This window comes from Anser anser (genome assembly GCF_964211835.1).
Source record: "Anser anser genome assembly, chromosome: 15".
In the NCBI taxonomy this organism is placed as follows: domain Eukaryota; kingdom Metazoa; phylum Chordata; class Aves; order Anseriformes; family Anatidae; genus Anser; species Anser anser.
This window is the reverse complement of record NC_139736.1, coordinates 11435291-11454128: the sequence shown is the minus strand read 5'-3', so window position 1 is coordinate 11454128 and position 18838 is coordinate 11435291. Positions and strand designations below refer to the sequence as shown.

The 18838-nt window shown below is 46.0% G+C and overlaps 1 protein-coding gene across 5 annotated transcripts; it reads left to right on the top strand.

The window, feature by feature from the left end:
- The first annotated feature begins 40 nt into the window (after positions 1–40).
- Positions 41–18830, top strand: LUC7L (LUC7 like). 5 transcript variants are annotated; one of them, XM_083800843.1, is made up of 11 exons: positions 41–239; positions 1974–2068; positions 7066–7164; positions 7859–7969; positions 8664–8807; positions 9246–9422; positions 10262–10350; positions 14820–14849; positions 15789–15953; positions 17030–17091; positions 18469–18830. In XM_083800843.1, the coding sequence occupies exons 1-10, from the start codon at positions 179–181 to the stop codon at positions 17055–17057; spliced, it is 999 nt and encodes a 332-aa protein (XP_083656969.1). In that variant the 5' UTR covers positions 41–178; the 3' UTR covers positions 17058–17091; positions 18469–18830. The 5 variants fall into 5 exon arrangements, with proteins under 5 accessions (XP_083656969.1, XP_083656970.1, XP_083656967.1 ...); XM_083800844.1 differs by lacking the exon at positions 17030–17091 and adding an exon at positions 793–863 and having other exon boundaries at positions 75–239; XM_083800845.1 differs by lacking the exons at positions 41–239; positions 17030–17091 and adding exons at positions 579–658; positions 793–863.
- The last annotated feature ends 8 nt before the right edge of the window (positions 18831–18838 follow it).

Genomic DNA, 18838 nt, shown 5'->3' with positions numbered 1-18838 from the left:
GCGGACTACAAGTCCCGTCAGGCCGCGCGGCGCCGGGAGGGGCCGCTTCCGCCCAGCGCCTGCTGCCGTCGCTCGTCCGCCTCCGAGGCCGGAGCCCAGGCCGGAGCCGCCGCCGCCGCCCAGGCCGGAGCCGCCCGCCCGCCCGCCGCGCCCCGCGGCCCGGCCCGGCCCCGCCGCCATGTCGGCCCAGGCACAGATGCGGGCCCTGCTGGACCAGCTGATGGGCACGGCCCGGGACGGTGAGTGGGGGCGGGCGGGGCCTGCAGGAGACGCCGCGGCCCGGCCCGGCGCTGCCCCCGCTGCGGGCCCGCGGCGCTCGTCCGCGCCTCGGCCGAGCCCGGGCCCGAGCCCGGAGCGGGGCGGAGCGGGCCCGGGCCGCGCCTCGGGGCCTGCCCCTGGGGAGAGGGCCCGGCGGGGGCCGGCCCCGCGCCCCGCTGCCGCCCGCCGGGGGCTTCGCGCTCGCGGCCTCGCGCGGGGAGCGCCGTGGCGGGGCGCGGCGGGCCGCCCGGAGGCGGTAGGTAGGTCCGCCCGGAGGAGCCGGCCCCGCGGCGCCGGTCCGAGAGCGCTGCGGCCTGTTCGAAACGCGGCCCGGCCGCAGCCGGTGTCTCCTCGCCTGCCGAACGCGTAAAGTCGTTGGGCACGTTAGCAGGGCTGTGAGGTACTTTGCACTTGGCTTCCTAAGTGAATGAGTGCTCCTTCTCTCTCTGTGTGTTGAGTTGCTGTTGAATTGCTTCCCATACTTCTATTTCATACAAACTGAACAATTGTGGCCCCTCTATTTTATTTATAAAGGTTCAGTGTATCTTTGCCTGCCTACATCAATCTGCAAGGGAGTTGCAGAAAAGCCTCATGTTCATCGAGCCGTGAGTCACAACCAATTTTTAAAGCTGTTATAACAAAGAAAAAGTGTTTGCTTTTTTTCACAAGTAACTTTAAAAGTGTAGCTTAGAAAGAAAAAAAAAAAAAACAAAACCATTTTGAGTAGACACAACATTATTCCTGGATGCTTGCAAATCCTAAACTATATTCATACGGTAGTGTTACACATACCTGTGTCATATACACAGCTGAGCTTTAAAATTGTCACATACCATTACCACTTTGCCTTTACTTTTATGTATCGTTCCCCTGACTTCCTTACTGCAGGTGTGGGCAAGAAAGCTTTTCCTTTAAAACTTTTCAACAGTGGGCATAAAATTCTGCAGCTGAGGTCTTGAAGAATGCAGATGGGTATAGTATATGTTGGAGCTCGCAGTGTGTATTGACTAACTTTGTTTCCTTTTTCTTTTTTCTTTTTTGCTTTTCTGATATTGTCTTGTTTAAGTGGCTCCTGAGTGTAAAATGTCTTCTGAGGGCGGGAGGCGGGTGGGAAGTAGGTTTCACGTTCCAGGCCAAGACCCGCAAGATTCATCTTTGCACGGCCTTGGAAAACACACTGCATACTTGGTTTTGAGACCAAATGGACTGCTGTCTTAATTATCAGATTAGCAAATAGCAGTTGCCTATACCAACTGTCCAGCACAGCCCTGTTTCATGATTCGTGACCCTCCGATAGCATGGGTTTCAGTATCTCCTGCCCCTTCATCACAGTAAAAAAAAAAAAAAAAAAAAAAGAGGCGGGGGGTGGTGAAAAAAAGGAAAGCGTTGGCTATGAGCCAGACTGTCTGTCTCCTTTTTTCTCTTCTGGCTGTGCTGTCTCTTTATACGGATGACAGGCTTTGGACGTTACTTGGCTCGCCAACACTGTGTTTAACACGGTGTACTGGATGAATAAACGCTAAAATATTATTTTTTGCCAATTAATAAGTTTTCCAGAATATCCTGCTACCCTATAAGCGTTTTCAAGTAATTTGGGGGAGCAGGAACACCAACTGTTTTAATCTGCATATTGAGGTGAAATGATCATACCAAGGTCTTTGTTACCTTATCAGTATTCTAATGTCTCCTTATTTAAAACCACAAATGAATTTCAGGAGATGAAACCAGACAAAGGGTGAAGTTTACAGACGATCGTGTCTGCAAGAGCCACCTTCTGGATTGCTGTCCTCACGATATCCTGGCAGGAACAGTAAGTATCTTCTCTGTAATAAGGAATTCTGGTAAGGCAGAGGTTGGTACAATTCTTCTGGGCTCCTCTGTGCCATCATAGGTAGCTTCTAGGAGATGCAGCCCAGGAAACACCAGGCTTCCCTTGCCCTAGGAACAGTCGCGATTTTATTTTCAGTTTCTGTGACCTGTATTTGGAGCCACTGAAGTCAGGAGTTCTCAGAATTTGCTTGAAATGCTTTTTCTCTTGCAATCTCACGTGAAGTTGCAAGGTTACTTCTGTTTTAACAGCTTGTGATAGTTAGGGCATAAAGCTCCTGGGGAGGGCACAGGATCATAGCCTGATTGCGCCAGCGCATTGTCCTGGGTGCTGTAGTTCACCGTTGCCGCTTCAGGTTAGCCGGATTTTTCTCACGAGCTGCAATAGTCCTCAGTCCTGGAGCTTTTCAGTCTCCTCTTTTAAACCACATGATGTTTCCTGGATGGAACTTCAGCTTTTTTCATCATTACGAGTTGTCATGCTAATGGCAGGTTACAGCTCAGGCCAGCTTGGTCTTTAGACTTGGTTGGTGTGAGCGGTGTGTCACTCCGCCTGACTGGTTTAAAACAGTTGAGACAGCTTCCTTAGCTGTTGCCCTCTGGGGATGCAGCTGACGAATTTTCAAAGATTTAGCTCAAATGCTCTCTGTGCGAGCAAAAGGTGATGTGGTAACAGAGAGATCTTGTGGAGTAAGCGTCCAGTTAGGTGCCAGACGGAAGATGCAGCCTGACTTTCAGAAGAAAACAGTGCGTGTGTTCTGTAACTGCTGTATTACGTGATTGCAGGATGGAGATGAATATGCATATTGGAAATCCATCTTTATCCTTGCTGTTTGGCACTAACTACTCTGGCATTTCATGTTGTCCATCCACTTACTCATTTTTTTTTAAATGCAGTCAATATTTATAGCCCTTTCCTCTGTTACTTGGAGAGCTGGGTTTGACACAGCGGGTTACCAACAAAGGGAAGGGCTGGCAGGTAGCTCTGCCTCGGATTGTAACACTGTGGTGGCAAAACTACGATAGCGCTAGCAGAAAGAGCTTAAGCAACGGCTGCCCTGGCTCTGAGCACGCAAACTTCAGCTTTTAAGTGGCTGCTGCTGCAAAGTAAGCCTGGAATGGAAGAGCTGAATACAAATTTTTGTGGTTTTGAACCATTGTAAGGGACGCAGGGCAGAAATTTGAAGCTCAGATGTGTTTTCCAGCTCCATCAGCCTCCATATCACCTCACTTTGCTTTGGAATTGTAGAGCTGCTTAAATCACCTTCTGCCCATTTCCATCCTTTGTGCAAGTCACGGTGGGTTAGGATGTATTTTTTCAACAGCTTTTTGAAGATGCTGCCTTGCACCTCTTGTGACGTGCTTCCAGGAAGAAGGTAGGTGGTGAGCCGGAGGGGTCAAATGAAGTGATGATGCTCACGACTGTTGGAGCCAATTTCAAAGCACAGAGGAAGTGTAAGGTGTTCAGGTGCGTCGTGAATCTCCTGGGTATAGCAGCACATCAAAAAGCCTTTTGCTTCTGTTGTTACATGTGTGCAGTGAGTTGTCTCTACTCTTGCTGTGGAACAATCAGAAATCTCACCCAGGAGCAAGAAGGAAGACTGCTTCTGTGTAAGTGGTCTTGTGGATCACTCAGATAATCTTGTGGTGGCCTTGGAGTGGCTGTGGAGCTCTCTGCGCTGCTGACAGCAGGTTCTTGAGGGCAAGAAAACGTACTGGTGCCACAGGTCAGTGTTGAAAGAACATGTGATGTCTGGAATGGGATCGACATTTCAGCTGTCAGCGCTACCAGCACAGAGTGAAGCATAACACAGCTGTGCAGGCTTTCCTCATGAACCCACTCAGGTTTACGAGCATCTTATGGTGCTCCGTTAATGGAAGAGATGTGTGGGTGGATCAGCATTAACTGCATGGAGTAGCATCTCTCTCTGGGCGTGTGTTAATGCAAACGTCAGGACCTCGTATCTTTTTGGAAACTTCCAACAGATGCTCCGAGCCTTCTCGTAACGGTTGTGATGCATCTTTTCCCCGAAGGCATTGTTCCTGCTGTGTTGTTCAGGTACAGATATTTCCAAGGATGGGAAGCTGGTTGGAGTTGAGCAGGGAACTGAATCCGATCAGTAGCAATGCTCAGTGAAGTGTGATGAAGGACCTCTCAGTGACCTTCAGGTGCAGAGTAGGAGAAGGAGTCCAGGCTTTAAGTAAGGCTCTGGGCTGTGCTGAAAGCTGCAGGAGGCATGTTGATGTTTGCTTAGTTTAGGTGGGCAGGCGTGCCTGGCCATAAGAGCCCTAATCTGTCAGTGAAAGTACCACAGCACATATGGGGATGGTATCATCTGGTAATCCTGAGTTTCTCATTCCACTGATGAGTGGACAGATGAGTCTGAAAGCTGTCCAGGGAGAACATTACTTGGGAATTGCATTCAGGGAAGTTCCGTGTCCCTCAGGGGGAGATGAGAGATGAAACCTGTAGGTTGCAGAGTTGTTTCATGGGGTCTGTGCTTTCCTTCTCACAATTGGGCAAAACTCCAGACCTGTGACTAGTTTTGAAGAACATTATGGAAACAGACCCTGGTGAGTTAACAGTTCACTAGTGATGCTCATAAGAGATGCCTCAGGATGTACGTGGGTTGTGCAGCGAACATGAGCAGGACTGATGGTCGGTGACATCTAAACTTATTAGGTCGGTGTGTGTTTGGGGAGTTAGGTCTTTACTCAGGCTTTACTGTCTCAAGAACCTGTATCACCAACCAGCCATGGGTGTTGGTTGGGGCAAGTCGTGAACGCTGCTGGAAAGGATGAGCGTTTGGTGACAGGCCTCCCCGATGAGACAAGGGGATTCTTTGAAACAGAAGGTCAGGTGATTTTACCTGAAGTGAGCAATGCACGTGAGAATCTCCGTGTACCTAGATATCTCAAAGGATCTGGAGGAAGAGCTGAAGTTCGTATGCCGGTGAAGCCAGTGAATTCTCCCCTAGAGGGTGAGTTTGAGAGATTTGTTGCCTTTTAACAGAGTGAGAGGAATAAAGGACACGTTGGCTCTTCTGAAGCTGTGGGTTGGAGCTCCTCCTCTGAAATGGGGCTGTGGCTCAGCTTGCAAGAATTCAGATAAGAATACTTGTGATCTGTGACAATCCCAAGGAGGATTGCTCTTTCTCCCTGTATTGGAAAGGGATTTCAGTAGAATGACCATACAACGAAAAGATTTAAGTCATGTCATGCTCTAATGTTGTGGGAAGATTTTGTGGCAAAATTACAGTAGCTCTTCAGCATTCTTTGAAAAGGCTTGCCTGAAGATGAAAATCTTTAAGCTCTGAAAGTACCAGAACAATTGTTTTCTGTAAGCATTATGTTTCCACTGTTAGAAAGCTCAACAAGGCTCTTCCTGGATAAAGTGTCTGTAGCCTGCTATCTGTAGTCTCCTGTTTCTGGTAAATCTGAGCAAAGCGAGGAAGACTAAATAGTGGCAAGTCATTTTGAATTTTTCTTTGTTTTAAAAAAGTTATTAGCACAGGTGACTGCTGAAACCCCAACCATTACCTGGAGGAGCTTGCTTTGGTTACCTTGTTTAATTCTCAACGCTTCCACTGCTGCTGGTTGAATGCATTGCTCCACGTACATACCCCTGGCACCCCCTGCTTTAGTTTGTGGTGTTTTGCTGGGATTCTGCATTGGTCCCAGTTCAGCCGTATTTAGCTTTTTCTGCAATTCTGACTTCAGTGTTGCCATGTTTAGGTTTGGGCTCCTTGGGACTGGTGGTGACTGGGAGAGAAAAGGATGTGACTGGTCAGGGTGTTCCTTCGTGAGGTGACCTGTGCCCTGCCATTTGTACAGCGCGCTGTGGCTCACGCTTAGGCCTTTCATTATTTTGGCTTTCAGAAATGTCATTTTTTTTCTGTTTTAAGAATAAGATGAATGTTCTCTGTTACATACTGATAACATAGAAATGCAATTTCCATGTTCTGAATGCATAATTAAATTCAGTTATTTGGCTGTTAGCTACCAGATTGGGGAAACCCAACAATTTTAAATAGCATTAACTGCAGTAGAGGTGAAGAGCAGTGTTCAAGTCAGGGCTTTCTGGGAAAGGAGATGCTCCTTAATTCCCATGCCTTATGCGTAGGAATTAGCTTTGTTGAGCTGGTGGGTTTTAAAGTTGCAGCTGCGTGTGGGAAGGGTTAGCTGTAGAATTACAAGTCTGCTGTAGCTGAGCATGGAGTTCTGCTTTTCTAGTGGCCGTTCCACTTTTTACCTGAAGGCCCTTTGTTCTTAGAATCATAGAATCACAGGATGGCTCGGGTTGGAAGGGACCTTAAAGCTCATCCAGTTCCAACCCCCTGCCATAGGCAGGGCTTCCAGCTGCTAAATCAGGTTGCCCAGGGCCTCGTCCAACCTGGTCTTGAGCACCTCCGGGGATGGGGCATCCACAACCTCGCTGGGCAACCTGTGCCAGTGCCCCACCGCCCTCTGCGTGAAGAATTTCCTCCTAGAACATTTGTTCTTGACAGAGCATTCCGTCTGTGTTCTGTGCCTTGGTATGTTTCATTACGTTACTGATGTTCTTTCTGATGCAGATGTGAGCTTTGAACTTAGGGCCCAAAGCTTTGTGTTTTGCTGTTCTGTAGCTCCAAAGCACAAGATGGTTGGAGTTGGTGCCTGCTGAAGAAGTTCCTGCTGCAGCATGCTGTGCCCTCCCAGCTCCCTCCCAGCAATTTGTAAGACTGCTGTGACCTACAGCAGGAGTAGGACTGGACTTAAAATATTTGGGGTGCTTTAATGTTGTCCTAGGAACTCCTAGAAGAGTGGTTCTAGCAAGCATGTGGTTTTTCTGGCTGGTTCTGTTATGACAGTTTAAGAGGAAGCTCTTCTTCCTAAAGGGACTTTATTTTGATATTGTGCACCTGTCAAGAGTTAAGCATTTGCTGCTTGTTGCCATAATGGGGGGGTTCTCACATTGCTTTTCCTTTTTCTTTTCAACAGCGAATGGACCTGGGAGAGTGTACAAAGATCCATGACTTGGCATTGAGGGCTGACTATGAGATTGCAAGTAAAGAGAGAGACCTGTTTTTTGAGCTGGATGTAAGTATGGAGGATGGTTTTTGAAGTTATTTGGTTGAACAATAGAACTCAGTGGGTATTTCAGCTACCCCTATTATTTGACAAATTGTCCGGCAAGAATGTGCAGCCCCTTCCCAAATGTCAGCTTGATGCTGACTTTAAATTCTAAATGTAATTATGAGCCTTGCAACCCCATTAGTCCAGCTAGCTGGGAGGCTCTTATGGTATTCCTTGCGTCCCACACCTACTGCTCTGTACCAGGTCACTGTAACCTAATGGCCTGTCCCAGAAGAAGAATTAATGGTAAAAGCCTTCTGCTCTGTGATTTCACTTCTGGCCGGATTTAGCTTTCTCTGACGGTGCGAGTCAAGTGGAAGAACAGTCATCTTCCGATTGCATGCAGTGCTTTTTATCTTTGCACCTGTTGTTCATGTAATGGAAGGTGCAGTACAAAGCAGCAGCTATTTGTGAATTCTGTTACATGTCAGAGTAAAGGAACCGTGTCAGGTTCCAGACAGATGACAGACATTAGGGCAGGGTTTTTTTTTTTCCTTTGACTTTCTGCAAAGCTTTATGTATTTTTTTTCTCAAGGCATCTGTTCTTGAAGTTGTTTGTGCACTGTATGGAGATTGCACCAGCTAGCTGTTGGCTATCAAATCTAGGTCTGACAAATGGAGAGCATCTTGGTTCACAATTCTCTTTCTGAACGTGCAGGCTATGGATCACCTGGAATCCTTCATTGCAGAGTGTGATAGGAGAACAGAACTGGCTAAGAAACGCCTGGCTGAGACACAGGAAGAGATCAGTGCTGAAGTGTCTGCAAAGGTATCGTCCTCTCATTAAACCTTTGTTCTGAAAGGCTGTGCAAAGGCTGGTGCTCTGCTGTCTCCTGACACCATTGATACTGGGAAGCTGTGCTCCACAAAGACTTGGTGGATTCCAGCCATCATCCTCAAATGCTGCTCTGGCTGTTCTTGTGTCTGGTTCAGAGGGCTGTAGTAGGGTAAAATATGAACTCTAAAAGATAGATGTTGCTTTAGCATGTCTATAAAGTATATAGGTTTCCTGTCCCCTATTCAGTGTTCGTGTAACAGCTTAGAATAGTAAATCTATCCCATGATTTGTTGTTTTTTCATGTAGCAAATGCTTGTGTAATTTCCTGATTGGGAACTTCTTTTACTGGGCCAGTACAAAACACATTTCCAAAGCTGGTTTTGTGGATTCTCTCCTGTCCATTAAGTCAGGATTGTGCCACTGTTGGCAGCAGAACTGATTATGTCCTGTCCACCTATGGTTACTTCCTTTACTACCTGTCTAGAACTGTGTTGCCTGTACTTAGCCTACCAACATCTTTTTGTTGGGGTTCCTTTGACTTTTGGAGATTGATGATGATCTTCCAGCAATGGCTTATTTATGTTAAACAGGTGTTCTCTTTTAAAGAAAAAGGAAAAGTTGTCCTGCAATCTTTGGCAAGGTTTTTGTCTTATCCAAAAAAAAAAAAAATCCTTATTTTCTTTAGGCAGAGAAAGTACACGAACTGAATGAAGACATTGGAAAACTCCTAGCTAAAGCTGAACAGCTGGGAGCTGAAGGAAATGTTGATGAGTCTCAAAAGATCCTGATGGAAGTGGAAAAAGTCCGAGCAAAAAAGAAAGAGGCAGAGGTATGGTGGTGTTCTGGGAATTGTAATAGCTGGTTGAGCTAGGCTGCATGACAAACAGCTGGGCAGTTCCTACCTCTTCTCCTATTTTGCCAGCACCTCCTCTTTCAGTTTGAGCAATGTGCTGGCAAGTAGCTGGCGGTGTAGTGTGACAGACAAACAAAAGCTCTTTAGAAACTCTTATCTGGTGAAGAGAGATGATTGGGGGGTTGGGTGGGGGTTGGAGTTCTTCCTCTGAAAGATTTGGTCGGTAGTTACTTGCAGGGATAGACCAGCAGGTTAGCTGCGCTCGCAAAGTGTTTTGTATGGCACCTCCTTTATATTGAGGGTGCTTTTATGATTCTTGAAAGCAGCAGTGCTGTTTTTTGCAGGGGTTACCCTGGAGGGTTGAGGTTGTGTAAGGGCTCCTTGACGTTTGCCTGTTTTTTTGCCTTCCTTCAGGAAGAATACCGAAATTCAATGCCTGCATCCAGCTTCCAACAGCAGAAGCTGCGTGTGTGTGAAGTCTGTTCAGCTTATCTTGGTCTCCATGACAATGACCGGCGTCTTGCTGACCACTTTGGAGGCAAATTACACTTGGGTTTCATTCAGATTCGTGAGAAGTTGGATCAGCTGCGGGTAATCCTGTCTGTTTTAAACCTTCTTGCAGTTCTGAGGATATTCAACATCTACATTAAGTTCATATAGAATTCTTTTCAGAGTGCTTGTATAAGCCCAGAAATTTGATTTCTGAATCCTGGGAACTTCAAATGGGGGTTTGCCTAGCCTCATCGTGCGTTCTGTTGTGTGTAACTAATGTCGTACCCTTAGAATTAGTCAAACTAGACCACTGCTGTAATTTCTTCCTTAACTACACGTGGCTGTACTAATGGTCTTCCTCATTAGTTTGGCTGAAATTTGTCACCAAGTTTTCTGACTATCAAAGAGCACTTTGAGACCTCTTAATGAAATACATTAACTGGAGTTCCATATAGTGCTGTTAAGGAAGGAGGTCTGCGGTAGCTGAAGTGCTGATTAGAAGCTTTCTGGAATGGCTTGTAATGACCATGTGGTACTAGCCTTGCTCGCAAGCAGGAACCTTTAGCCTGCTGGAGTAAGAGCTGTGATTCCTGTGCCGTACTCATTTGGCAGAATAGTGAGGTCAGTGCCTTGATTGATCATGGCACGAGAACAGGGCATTGCTCTCTTCTGTTATGTATAATTGTGGTGAGACAGACCCTTGCCTCAAAGCCTATGGGCTCGTCACTTAGAGCACAAGCACAGCAGCTTTGCGAGTGGCATTTCTTGTGCTGATGCGGGTTAGTGCAGCTGTAAGGAAAATGAGAACCTTTATGGAGATCTGGACTAGCACATAAAATACAGTGAAACAGTTCCCTGTCCCACTACATGAGTAGTCTCCCTGCAGATCCCTATCCTGTTACAGTATGGCTGAAATATGGTGTAAACTTTTTTTCTAGAAAACAGTGGCAGAAAAGCAAGAGAAGAGAAACCAGGATCGTTTGAGACGGAGAGAAGAGAGAGAACGAGAGGAGAGAATGGGCAGACGGTAGGTGAAAGTCAAAGCCAGCTTCATAAAACAGTTATTGAAATAAGCTTATTTCTTGTTTCTGAATATTGCAGGAAAGCAGCATGTGCTGCTTGATCAACTGTTGTACATGCTCTGGATGCTGTGTGAGCACCTTGGCATTCAGTTTGAAATGAAAACAAATGCACAGAATCCCCACATTGAAGTGATTGTGTATTATTTTAACCTCCACTGTGTATCTGAAAGATCAAAGCTCAGAAGGCATGCAGTCTTCAGGCTTACCTTGGTCTAGTCCCTGTCGCTGGAAGGCTGGATGAAATGACCTCATCTAGTGCATCCAAGTGGGAAAACTTAGAATGAGTGCTAGGTCTGCTCAAATGGCTCTCGTCATACAAAGTTCTCTGGATAGTCCTTCTCACTCCTAGGCTAGGAGATGACAGCAGAGTGGAGCTAGTATCCATGAGCCAGATGGCAGGCTGCCTGACTTACTCAGAAACTTTTCTACAGTAACAGTGAGGTACTTTTGGCACAGCTTTGGAGAATGCTTTCCAGGACATCCCTGGGCTGTCCTGCTCAGAGGATCCCAAGGAGTGGCTGTTTGTGGCGGTTGTGGCCGTACGTGTCACCTTCTGCTCATGCATGTGTAATCCTGGAGCCTGGGAGTGGCTACCACGTCGGTATTCTCATGACAAGTTCTTCTGCCTCTTGCCAGCTGAACTGGAAGAACTAATTCTTCCGTGTGTGTAAACAGCCTGGCATGAAGAGAGCGGTTATTTATTGGTGATGGTCGTGCAGAGGAAGTGGCTGAGTAGGAGCGCTGTTCTTGTCACAGCTTTTTGCCGGTTACCTCATGTTTCTCCTCACAGTCTTGTACTTCTTGCATCTGAAAAAACCCACCTTGCTGCATGTGGAGAGAGTTCTTTTCGACCCTCAGTGTCAACTGAGGAGAGTGTTTCAGGTGTCCGTCTCTGAGGCACATGAGATACATAACCGCAGTATGCTCTCAGGTGGTGCTGGCCTCTGGATATACATTTCTGGAAATGCTAGCAAACAAGTACCAGAACTGAAGGACCTTGGTTTTCTGTGGTCTGGGGCTTGGCGATTATGGTGCATCGTGAAGATGTAAGCTCCAGATTGTCATGCATTCCCTGATTATTTTATACGGGTTCTCTCACTGCGGATTGCCTGGTGTCACAGGAAGTGCCAGTTCATGTTGCAGCTTTCTGCTGAACTGCAGCACTTTGTGATGAGCCTCTCAGCTTTCTGGCCTCTGTGCAAGGTTGTCAGTAGTGCAGTTATACCTGGGAGCTACAGAATGTGGAGCTGGCCGCTGAACCCAAGAGTTAGATGAATGGGACTGATGTATGCTGGTATTCTGGAGACAAAGATGGAAGTGAGACAAGGAGCATCTTCCCGTGCAGCTGCTTCGTGGTAGGCTAGTTCTGGCTCACAGTAGGACCACTCTAACCTGGACTTATTGTGTCTGTCTCCATAGTCTCTTGTATTCCTGGAGTTTGTTTCTGCATGAAATTTGTTCAACCCAACAGTTGCCTTCAGGAAGAGCACTCTGGATCTCTGACTTGGTCTGCATCTCCCCAGACCCCCATCTCTGCCGCTTTCTTTCTGTGGCATGTGTGTATTTTATGTATATTCCCAAAATATCACTTTCTGGGAGTTAAGGAGCCTCTTGTGTTCACAGCACAGGTAGCTCTTGTATGGATGCATCCGATAAGGGGTTTTTGAATATTTCATGCTATAAATATAACAGTTTTAAGAATTGTGATGAGTTGGCCTGGCATCTGATTTCGTGCTGGTTGCATGTTTTGCAGCAGTTAAAGTCTGTGGCCAGCCTTTCCCCTTGCTCTGTGTGGAGGCACCTCTGTGCTCCTCTGTTCAGATGCCAAAAAAGCATGTTTTGATGGAGCCAGGAGTGACGTATAGGGGAGGTCAAATTGTTTTCCTCTCTAAAATGGGAACTTGACACAAAGAAGGAAAATAGTTTTCCCAGCGGACGCTTAATGTCAACTGGGACTAGAGCCCAGATTTCTTGATTTCTAAGTACCTGCTCTTCTGGATGCTGTGCAATGCCATGCTTACAGGGGTGTTTTTCTGACAAAAACAGATCAGTGACTTCTAGCAATTTAAGAGACTACCTGTCTTAAGCAGAACTTGATACGTAAGGAACCACAGAAAACATGTTTCCTGCATGACTTCTATTGTCGTGTCTTCATGTGCAGCGTCTTCAGGGGGGTTATTCAGCAAGAGGAAGAATGCCACTTGACTTTGAGAAGTCTTTGGTGGCTTATAGGCACTTTGGTGGCTTATAGGCACTGTGACACATTATGGAAGGCTGTGGATGGGTTTGAAGAACTCTTAACTCTTACAGACTTTATTAATTTGTCAAATAAACTGTTTTCCACGTAGGAATGAGTGAACAGTTTTGTTGCCCCTAGTGGTGAATGCAGAGGAGTCCTCTGTCCTGTGTTTGGTGTTGCTGGTGACTGCTGGCTACCCAGTGATCCCTGAAGACTGAAATTCTCTGGAGAGCTGGCATGTTTGGAAGTGCAGACATCACTGTTTGCTTGCCGAGTACACCAGCAAACAAGACTGTGGAGTTGCTGAATGGATTTCCTTTTTAGTAAGTTAGGCAAAACACAGATTATGAAACTCAGCGCATAGCCTCTGTGGTGCAGGACAGAAAAAGTAATAAAGCACAGCTTTTGACTTTGCTGGGCAGCATTCGTCTGCTGTGTCCTGATGTATACTGATTCAGGCTAGTGCGGAAAGTGCAGGTTTTTTGGATGCATCCTGAATTTCCAAAGCTTAGCGTTATGGAGTGATCACCAGGAGTTGGTGTGTGCTCTTGCTCAGATCATAGCCACAGAAGGGCAACCAGGCTTTGCAGGGGATGTGGAATAGCTTTGTGTGGATGTGTGCCCCAGTGATTCAGAATAAAGTGATCAGGAGGAAAAGAACATTATGAACTTGGAGTAACGACAACAATCAAAAAATACAGTTGCCTGCCAGGCCTCTCCAGTAGGTCCTGCGGCTCTGTCAGGTTCTGTTGCGTGAGAAAGTAGGTGTGTGGCTATTGCCTTGCTCTCCTGGTTTATCAGCTTTGCCTTCATCTGGTCTTGTCACGCGTGGCCTCAGTGCAAGGTTTATTCACCTGACTCCCAAGTGCAGCTCTACCTGGTTTACACTCCTTTTACCTGAAGTCCTTTCTAAACTTCTGTTTTTTCTTTCTACCATGATTGAGCAATCCTATTCGTTGCGAAGGAAAGTCAGGGCACATTGATTCTCTTAATATTGTCTTATCCAGATATGGTTTTAAAATATATTAATAAAGTAGATGCTTCTCCCTCTTTCTCTTTTTTTAACTTTATCTGTGTGTAACTTTCAGCTGCATCTCCTGTACGCTGCCAAACAGCTCTGTGGCTGTGTAGCTGGAGCATCCCCTGTGAGTCTGTATGCAGTGGGAGCAGTTAAGAGCTCAAGTCTAAGTCACTAAACAGAGGCTGGCTGCTTTTCAAGTAAAGCAGAAAGAGGCTGTTCAGTCTGTGTGAAGTTTGGAGGTAGGCTGGCCTCGAATGTGGCTGTGGAGAAAAAGGAAAGGCATTGTCCTTCGGGCGTAGTGGCTCTTTGAGTGGTGCTGAGTAAGGGTGCTTCAGGAGTTGAAAGAACTGTAATGTTATTTACAGACTGTCAGAAGCTAATGCTTACAGTTAAGCTGAGAGCTCCGTGAAGGAACTCTGAAGCAGACAGAATGAGACCTGGATGACCCTTCTGAAGATGCTTTATAATATGGGATGAAGCATTTTCAGTATCTCTGTTACTTTTCAGTAATAATTCTTCCCGTGTTTATTTCCTCTTTTTTTTTTCCAGCTCATCTTTCCGAAACAGAAAAAAATTGCAAATTTCCATCTAATGTTTGTTAAATATTCACGATGAGTAAGAAAACACTGTGCTTTTCCTTTACTCAAACCTCAACTACCTCAAAGGAACCAAAATCAGAATATTAAGTGTCTGGCCTGCCTTTGACTGGCGAGTGGCACTTTTACATGAAAATGTTCATCTCAGTGATGTTAGACTGCAGAGGGTAAAAAGCGTGTGCTGAATACACGCAGCAAATTAGAAGTTGGAAAGGTGCATCGTAGTGGTGTATGAATGGAGACTGGGATTGGATTGTAGATCTTCTCTGTTCTGACAGTAAGCTCTGCACGGAGTTGGGAAACTACAAACAAACCCTGTAGAAACTAGTGTTTCTGCAATGTTCTTCAGTTTTAGACAATGCTGTGACACCCCTCCGCCCCCAGTTGAAGCTAATTAAAATATTTTCTGGCTTGTATGGCAAGCTTTTTTAAATGACATATTAATTGTCATATTATTGTTGCTCCTGTGGAAAGCTACCAGGGTGGATGGGTTTTATGGGGAACAAACCCACTGACTATACCGTACCTTCTCTCACTTAACTCTCCTCTCCTTTCTAGGTCTGGATCAAGAAATAGAGATCGTCGAAGGTGAGCGCAGCTCTCCCAAAAACCTATTTGTGTTTTATCTAGTTACTGTGTTTTTTCATGGGTCTCATAAATGGAGTTCATTCTGTGCCACAGTCATTTTGTTATGCTCCCTGGAAGAAATAGGAGCTACTGCTTGGGCACTGCTGCAGTGTTGGGCAACCCAATGTCACCCGTTAGACTAGAAAGCATCTGCTGGCTAGCGCAGTCGGGACAGACGGTGCTGTGTGCTCCAGAATACCAGTCTGAGAACATACTCAATACCATTTTCAAAAAATGTCTAATACCCTTGGATAGCTTTTGTATCTGAAATGTATCTATTATATATAAAACTTCAGATGTAAAAAAAGAAAAAAAAAAAATCAAGATGAAAGCCCCAACATCTCTGTGAAGAGCTTGTCTTAATGGTATGACAGCATCCCATAAGTGATCATGTACCCGGAGGTCATCTTCTCTCCTGTTTCCCATATACATTGGCATCCTTTATTTTGATTTTAGAGCAGATGGAAACAAATCTGTTTTGAAAGGGCAGTACTTTCACAAGGGGGACTCCTCCTGGCAGGCTGCCATACAGGTTACAGTAATTTCACGTGAGGTTTATTTTGCCTTCCCTTCTCCTTCCTCAGTAAAGTGAGGCAAAATATTACAGTTGGTAGGCTGTGCTCTAGGCATCACCGCATGCTTATGTTAGTGGTGCAAGTGATTTTCATAAGCTCCCCATCAACTCGAATTTACCCTTTGGCGTTCTGTTGGTCGCCTGAGCCCAGGAAGGAAGGAGTATGGTCACCCTGGGGGTGATTTGCCTTCTGCGTTGGTGGGGTGTGGCTGAGGGGGTGAGGGCTGATGCTCGGGGTAGGTGTCGCTCTGTCTGATGGGCGCGGGTGTACGGATGGGATGTAGTGGCCCATCTTCAGAGTCTGAGGCAGTCTGTGTCCTCTTCAGATCACGGTCTCGGGATAGGAGGCGGAGGCGCTCGAGGTCAGCTTCCCGTGAACGGCGGAAGTCTCGCTCCAGGTCCCGAGACCGGCACAGGCGCCACCGGAGCCGTTCCCGCAGCCACAGCCGAGGTCACCGGCGGGGGTCCAGAGACAGGAGTTCAAAACACAAGTATGTATTCCTCACACAAGTGCTTCTCTGCAAAGGGGAGTTCCTGGCATCACAGAGAGCCTCCTCTGATCCTTAGAGTGAGCTGAGTTTGACTGGTTTCTCAAGTTAGAAGCTGCAAGTGCCCTGTACCAGCTCCTGGGCCAAAGCAGTATTTCCCAGTGGCAGTCTGTAGATGGCCTCACATGGGCACAGTGCCTGTGCAGCAAGGTCCCAGCTTGAGAGCAGAGTTTGAGATAAAACTGTCATTCCCTGAACTGCGGTGCTGAGCCTTGAGAAATTGCTGGGTTTCTTGCATAAGCAGCAGCAGCTCAGAGTCATGCTGGTGCTCACTCAGCCTCCCCAGGCATGTAAAACCCAAGTAGCAGAGGCAGTTTTGACATTACATTTGTGTTTACCTTCTGCTTCCCAGCTTCTTGCTCTCAGTGCTGGCATGGGGAAGGGAAGAGTATGATTTGGGAACTGGGGGAGGCCTTGTATTAGGGTAACGAAAAGGCTAGTTGAGAGATTTTTTTGAAAATCTCCACTGGGTGAGGGAGAAAAACAGCTGGAAGGAGGAGTATACCATTCTGTGACTGAAGAGAAACCCTGTAGTCTGAGAAAGGGCTTTAAGTCTCTTCTGAAACTCAGCAGCACACCTCCTGTGCTGGAGGAAGGCTGAAGCAGGCATGTGTACGTAGGAGTATTAGCAAAACTGGAATGAAACCACGTGTTTCCTTACAGCCCTTCCAAACCCAGGAGCAAGTATACCCCCAGGTGCTTGCTGAAGTTAGAATCTAGCCTTTATTTTAATGCCCTTAGTTAATAGGGGAGTGCTTAAGGAGTGTCTCACCTGATCAGGCAGTGCCATTTAAGTACACTTCGAGAAACAAACCTACTGTTGTGTGTCTTGTGTCACTTTAGCTAAGGGGTAAAAGAACACATTTTAAAAATACCCAATGAAGGGGAGGGGAATAATGGTATGAAAAAAAAGTCTGTTAATGTGTGTGGTGTGTGTGTGTGTGTAAATACTGTTGATTCTCCGATGGCTGAGATACTAAAGTCCTTTTTTAAATCTGTCTTGAACATGAAAAATAAAGAAAAGAAGTTTGGACAATTAGGAAGTGAGGAAGACCCTGTAATAACTATTACTAAAGAGCAGGTAAGGGATTACTTCGAAAACCTTGAACACATTCAATCAGCCCATCGAGATTGTAGGAGGATTGGCTAGCTGACATACTTCCACAAAATTACTGAGCTGGGGAGAGACCAGTGTCAGTTTAAGAAAACAAAGCAAAGTGAACAAACAGGAAAGTGCTATTCCCTGAAAAGAGTATAGCTTCTGTTTTCACTCAGAGTTAAAATCTACATTCTGCTTCTGTTGGTCTGAAGTCTTGCTTCTAGAAAGAAGTAGCCTGTCACGGGATCTGGAGGTCTGAGGGTAAGAGAACTATGGACAACGTGTCGTGTTGTGGGGACAGGAGAGTTAATTTAATCAAACAGACTCATGTTGTCTCTTGTCTTCCAGTTAAATGACGCAATTTAAAGTAATGAAAATGAAGTGGCTCAAGATACAGAGGGCTGTAAGGTTTTAATGTAATTGTGCAAGAGTTCCAGACCTTAAAATCAACATGAAGGAAAGCTGGAACCTATAAGATACCTGCCAGGTCGTCGTCTTGTGACTGCAAAGAAGGACCTGTGTACTGAGTCCTAGAGTACAATCTGCTGGCTGCCTCTGCCTGGTTCCACAGGCGTATAGGCTGCTAGGGAGAATTAAGGGCCAGCACCTAGTTGATAAGCAGATTTCTAACAGTTGGCATGAATCATACAGGATAAGAGCCTTTTAAGATTGTTTCTTGTATGAAAGCCTCTGCTTAATTCTGTGTGGGCTGACACAATGAAGCACTGCTGAAAATCTGTAGCTATCGTTTGAGCAGGCTGTGAAAAGATTTGCCTGTTGTGTGTTCCAAATTAAAAATCAGTATCATCCTGACATGGAACTCAGGATGCTTGGGATGACTGCTTGTCAGATGCAGAGTGACAAAAGCCTAGGCCTGAGCAAGCCTTTGAATCCAAAGAATACAGCTGGTATTTAAAGCAGTCGAGCAGAAGGCCGCTAGCTTAAAGCATAACCAAAAAAAAAAAACACTATAAAAGACACAAACAGTGCTGAATGACAGATGAGGAAGAAATTGCTGGTGCTTTAGTACAGCCTAGTAAACTAGCAAGGCACACAGGGAACACCTCAGAGTGACCCTGTGGCAGCAGCTGTGAAAGGCTTACTGTAAGGAGAGACTGACAGAGGCTGTGCTACGCACTCGGCACTGCGAGCTATATGTGAAATACTCAGGTGTGCAGAGGGACTGGGGTTTCTATTTTGGGCAACGCTACCCCTGACGTTACAGTACCTGGGCACATTTTTGTAAGAAACTTGTGTTATGTCATAGCCCTGTTAGGAAAGATTTTGCTGTTTTATGCATATTTCATTCAAATTCTTTCAGCTGTGGAGCTTATAGCAATGGTTTACTTTGTACTTCAGATCTTCTAGAGATCGATCTTCAAGAGAGAAGTCCCGAGACAGAGAGAGAAAAGAGAAGAGCTCTTCTGAGAGGCGGCACGAGAGCACAAATGGCAAATCTCGTTCCAAGAGATCAGAAGAGAGAGAAGCTGGCGAGATCTGAACTCAAATGATCTGTGTTGCACTGTAAATAGTCTGATAAACATTCTACACAAAGCCTAAATTTCCCATTTATATTTACTGAATACAACTCATCTTTTGTAGTTTTGAATTTTTATTGTTTGGCGGATAGCTGTGAGTTTGTAGAGACACAGAGTTACGTACTGTTTAACAGGTTTTGTTTTAGTAGGAATAAATAAATCTGACCGATCGTTTTCAATTCAGGCCAGCG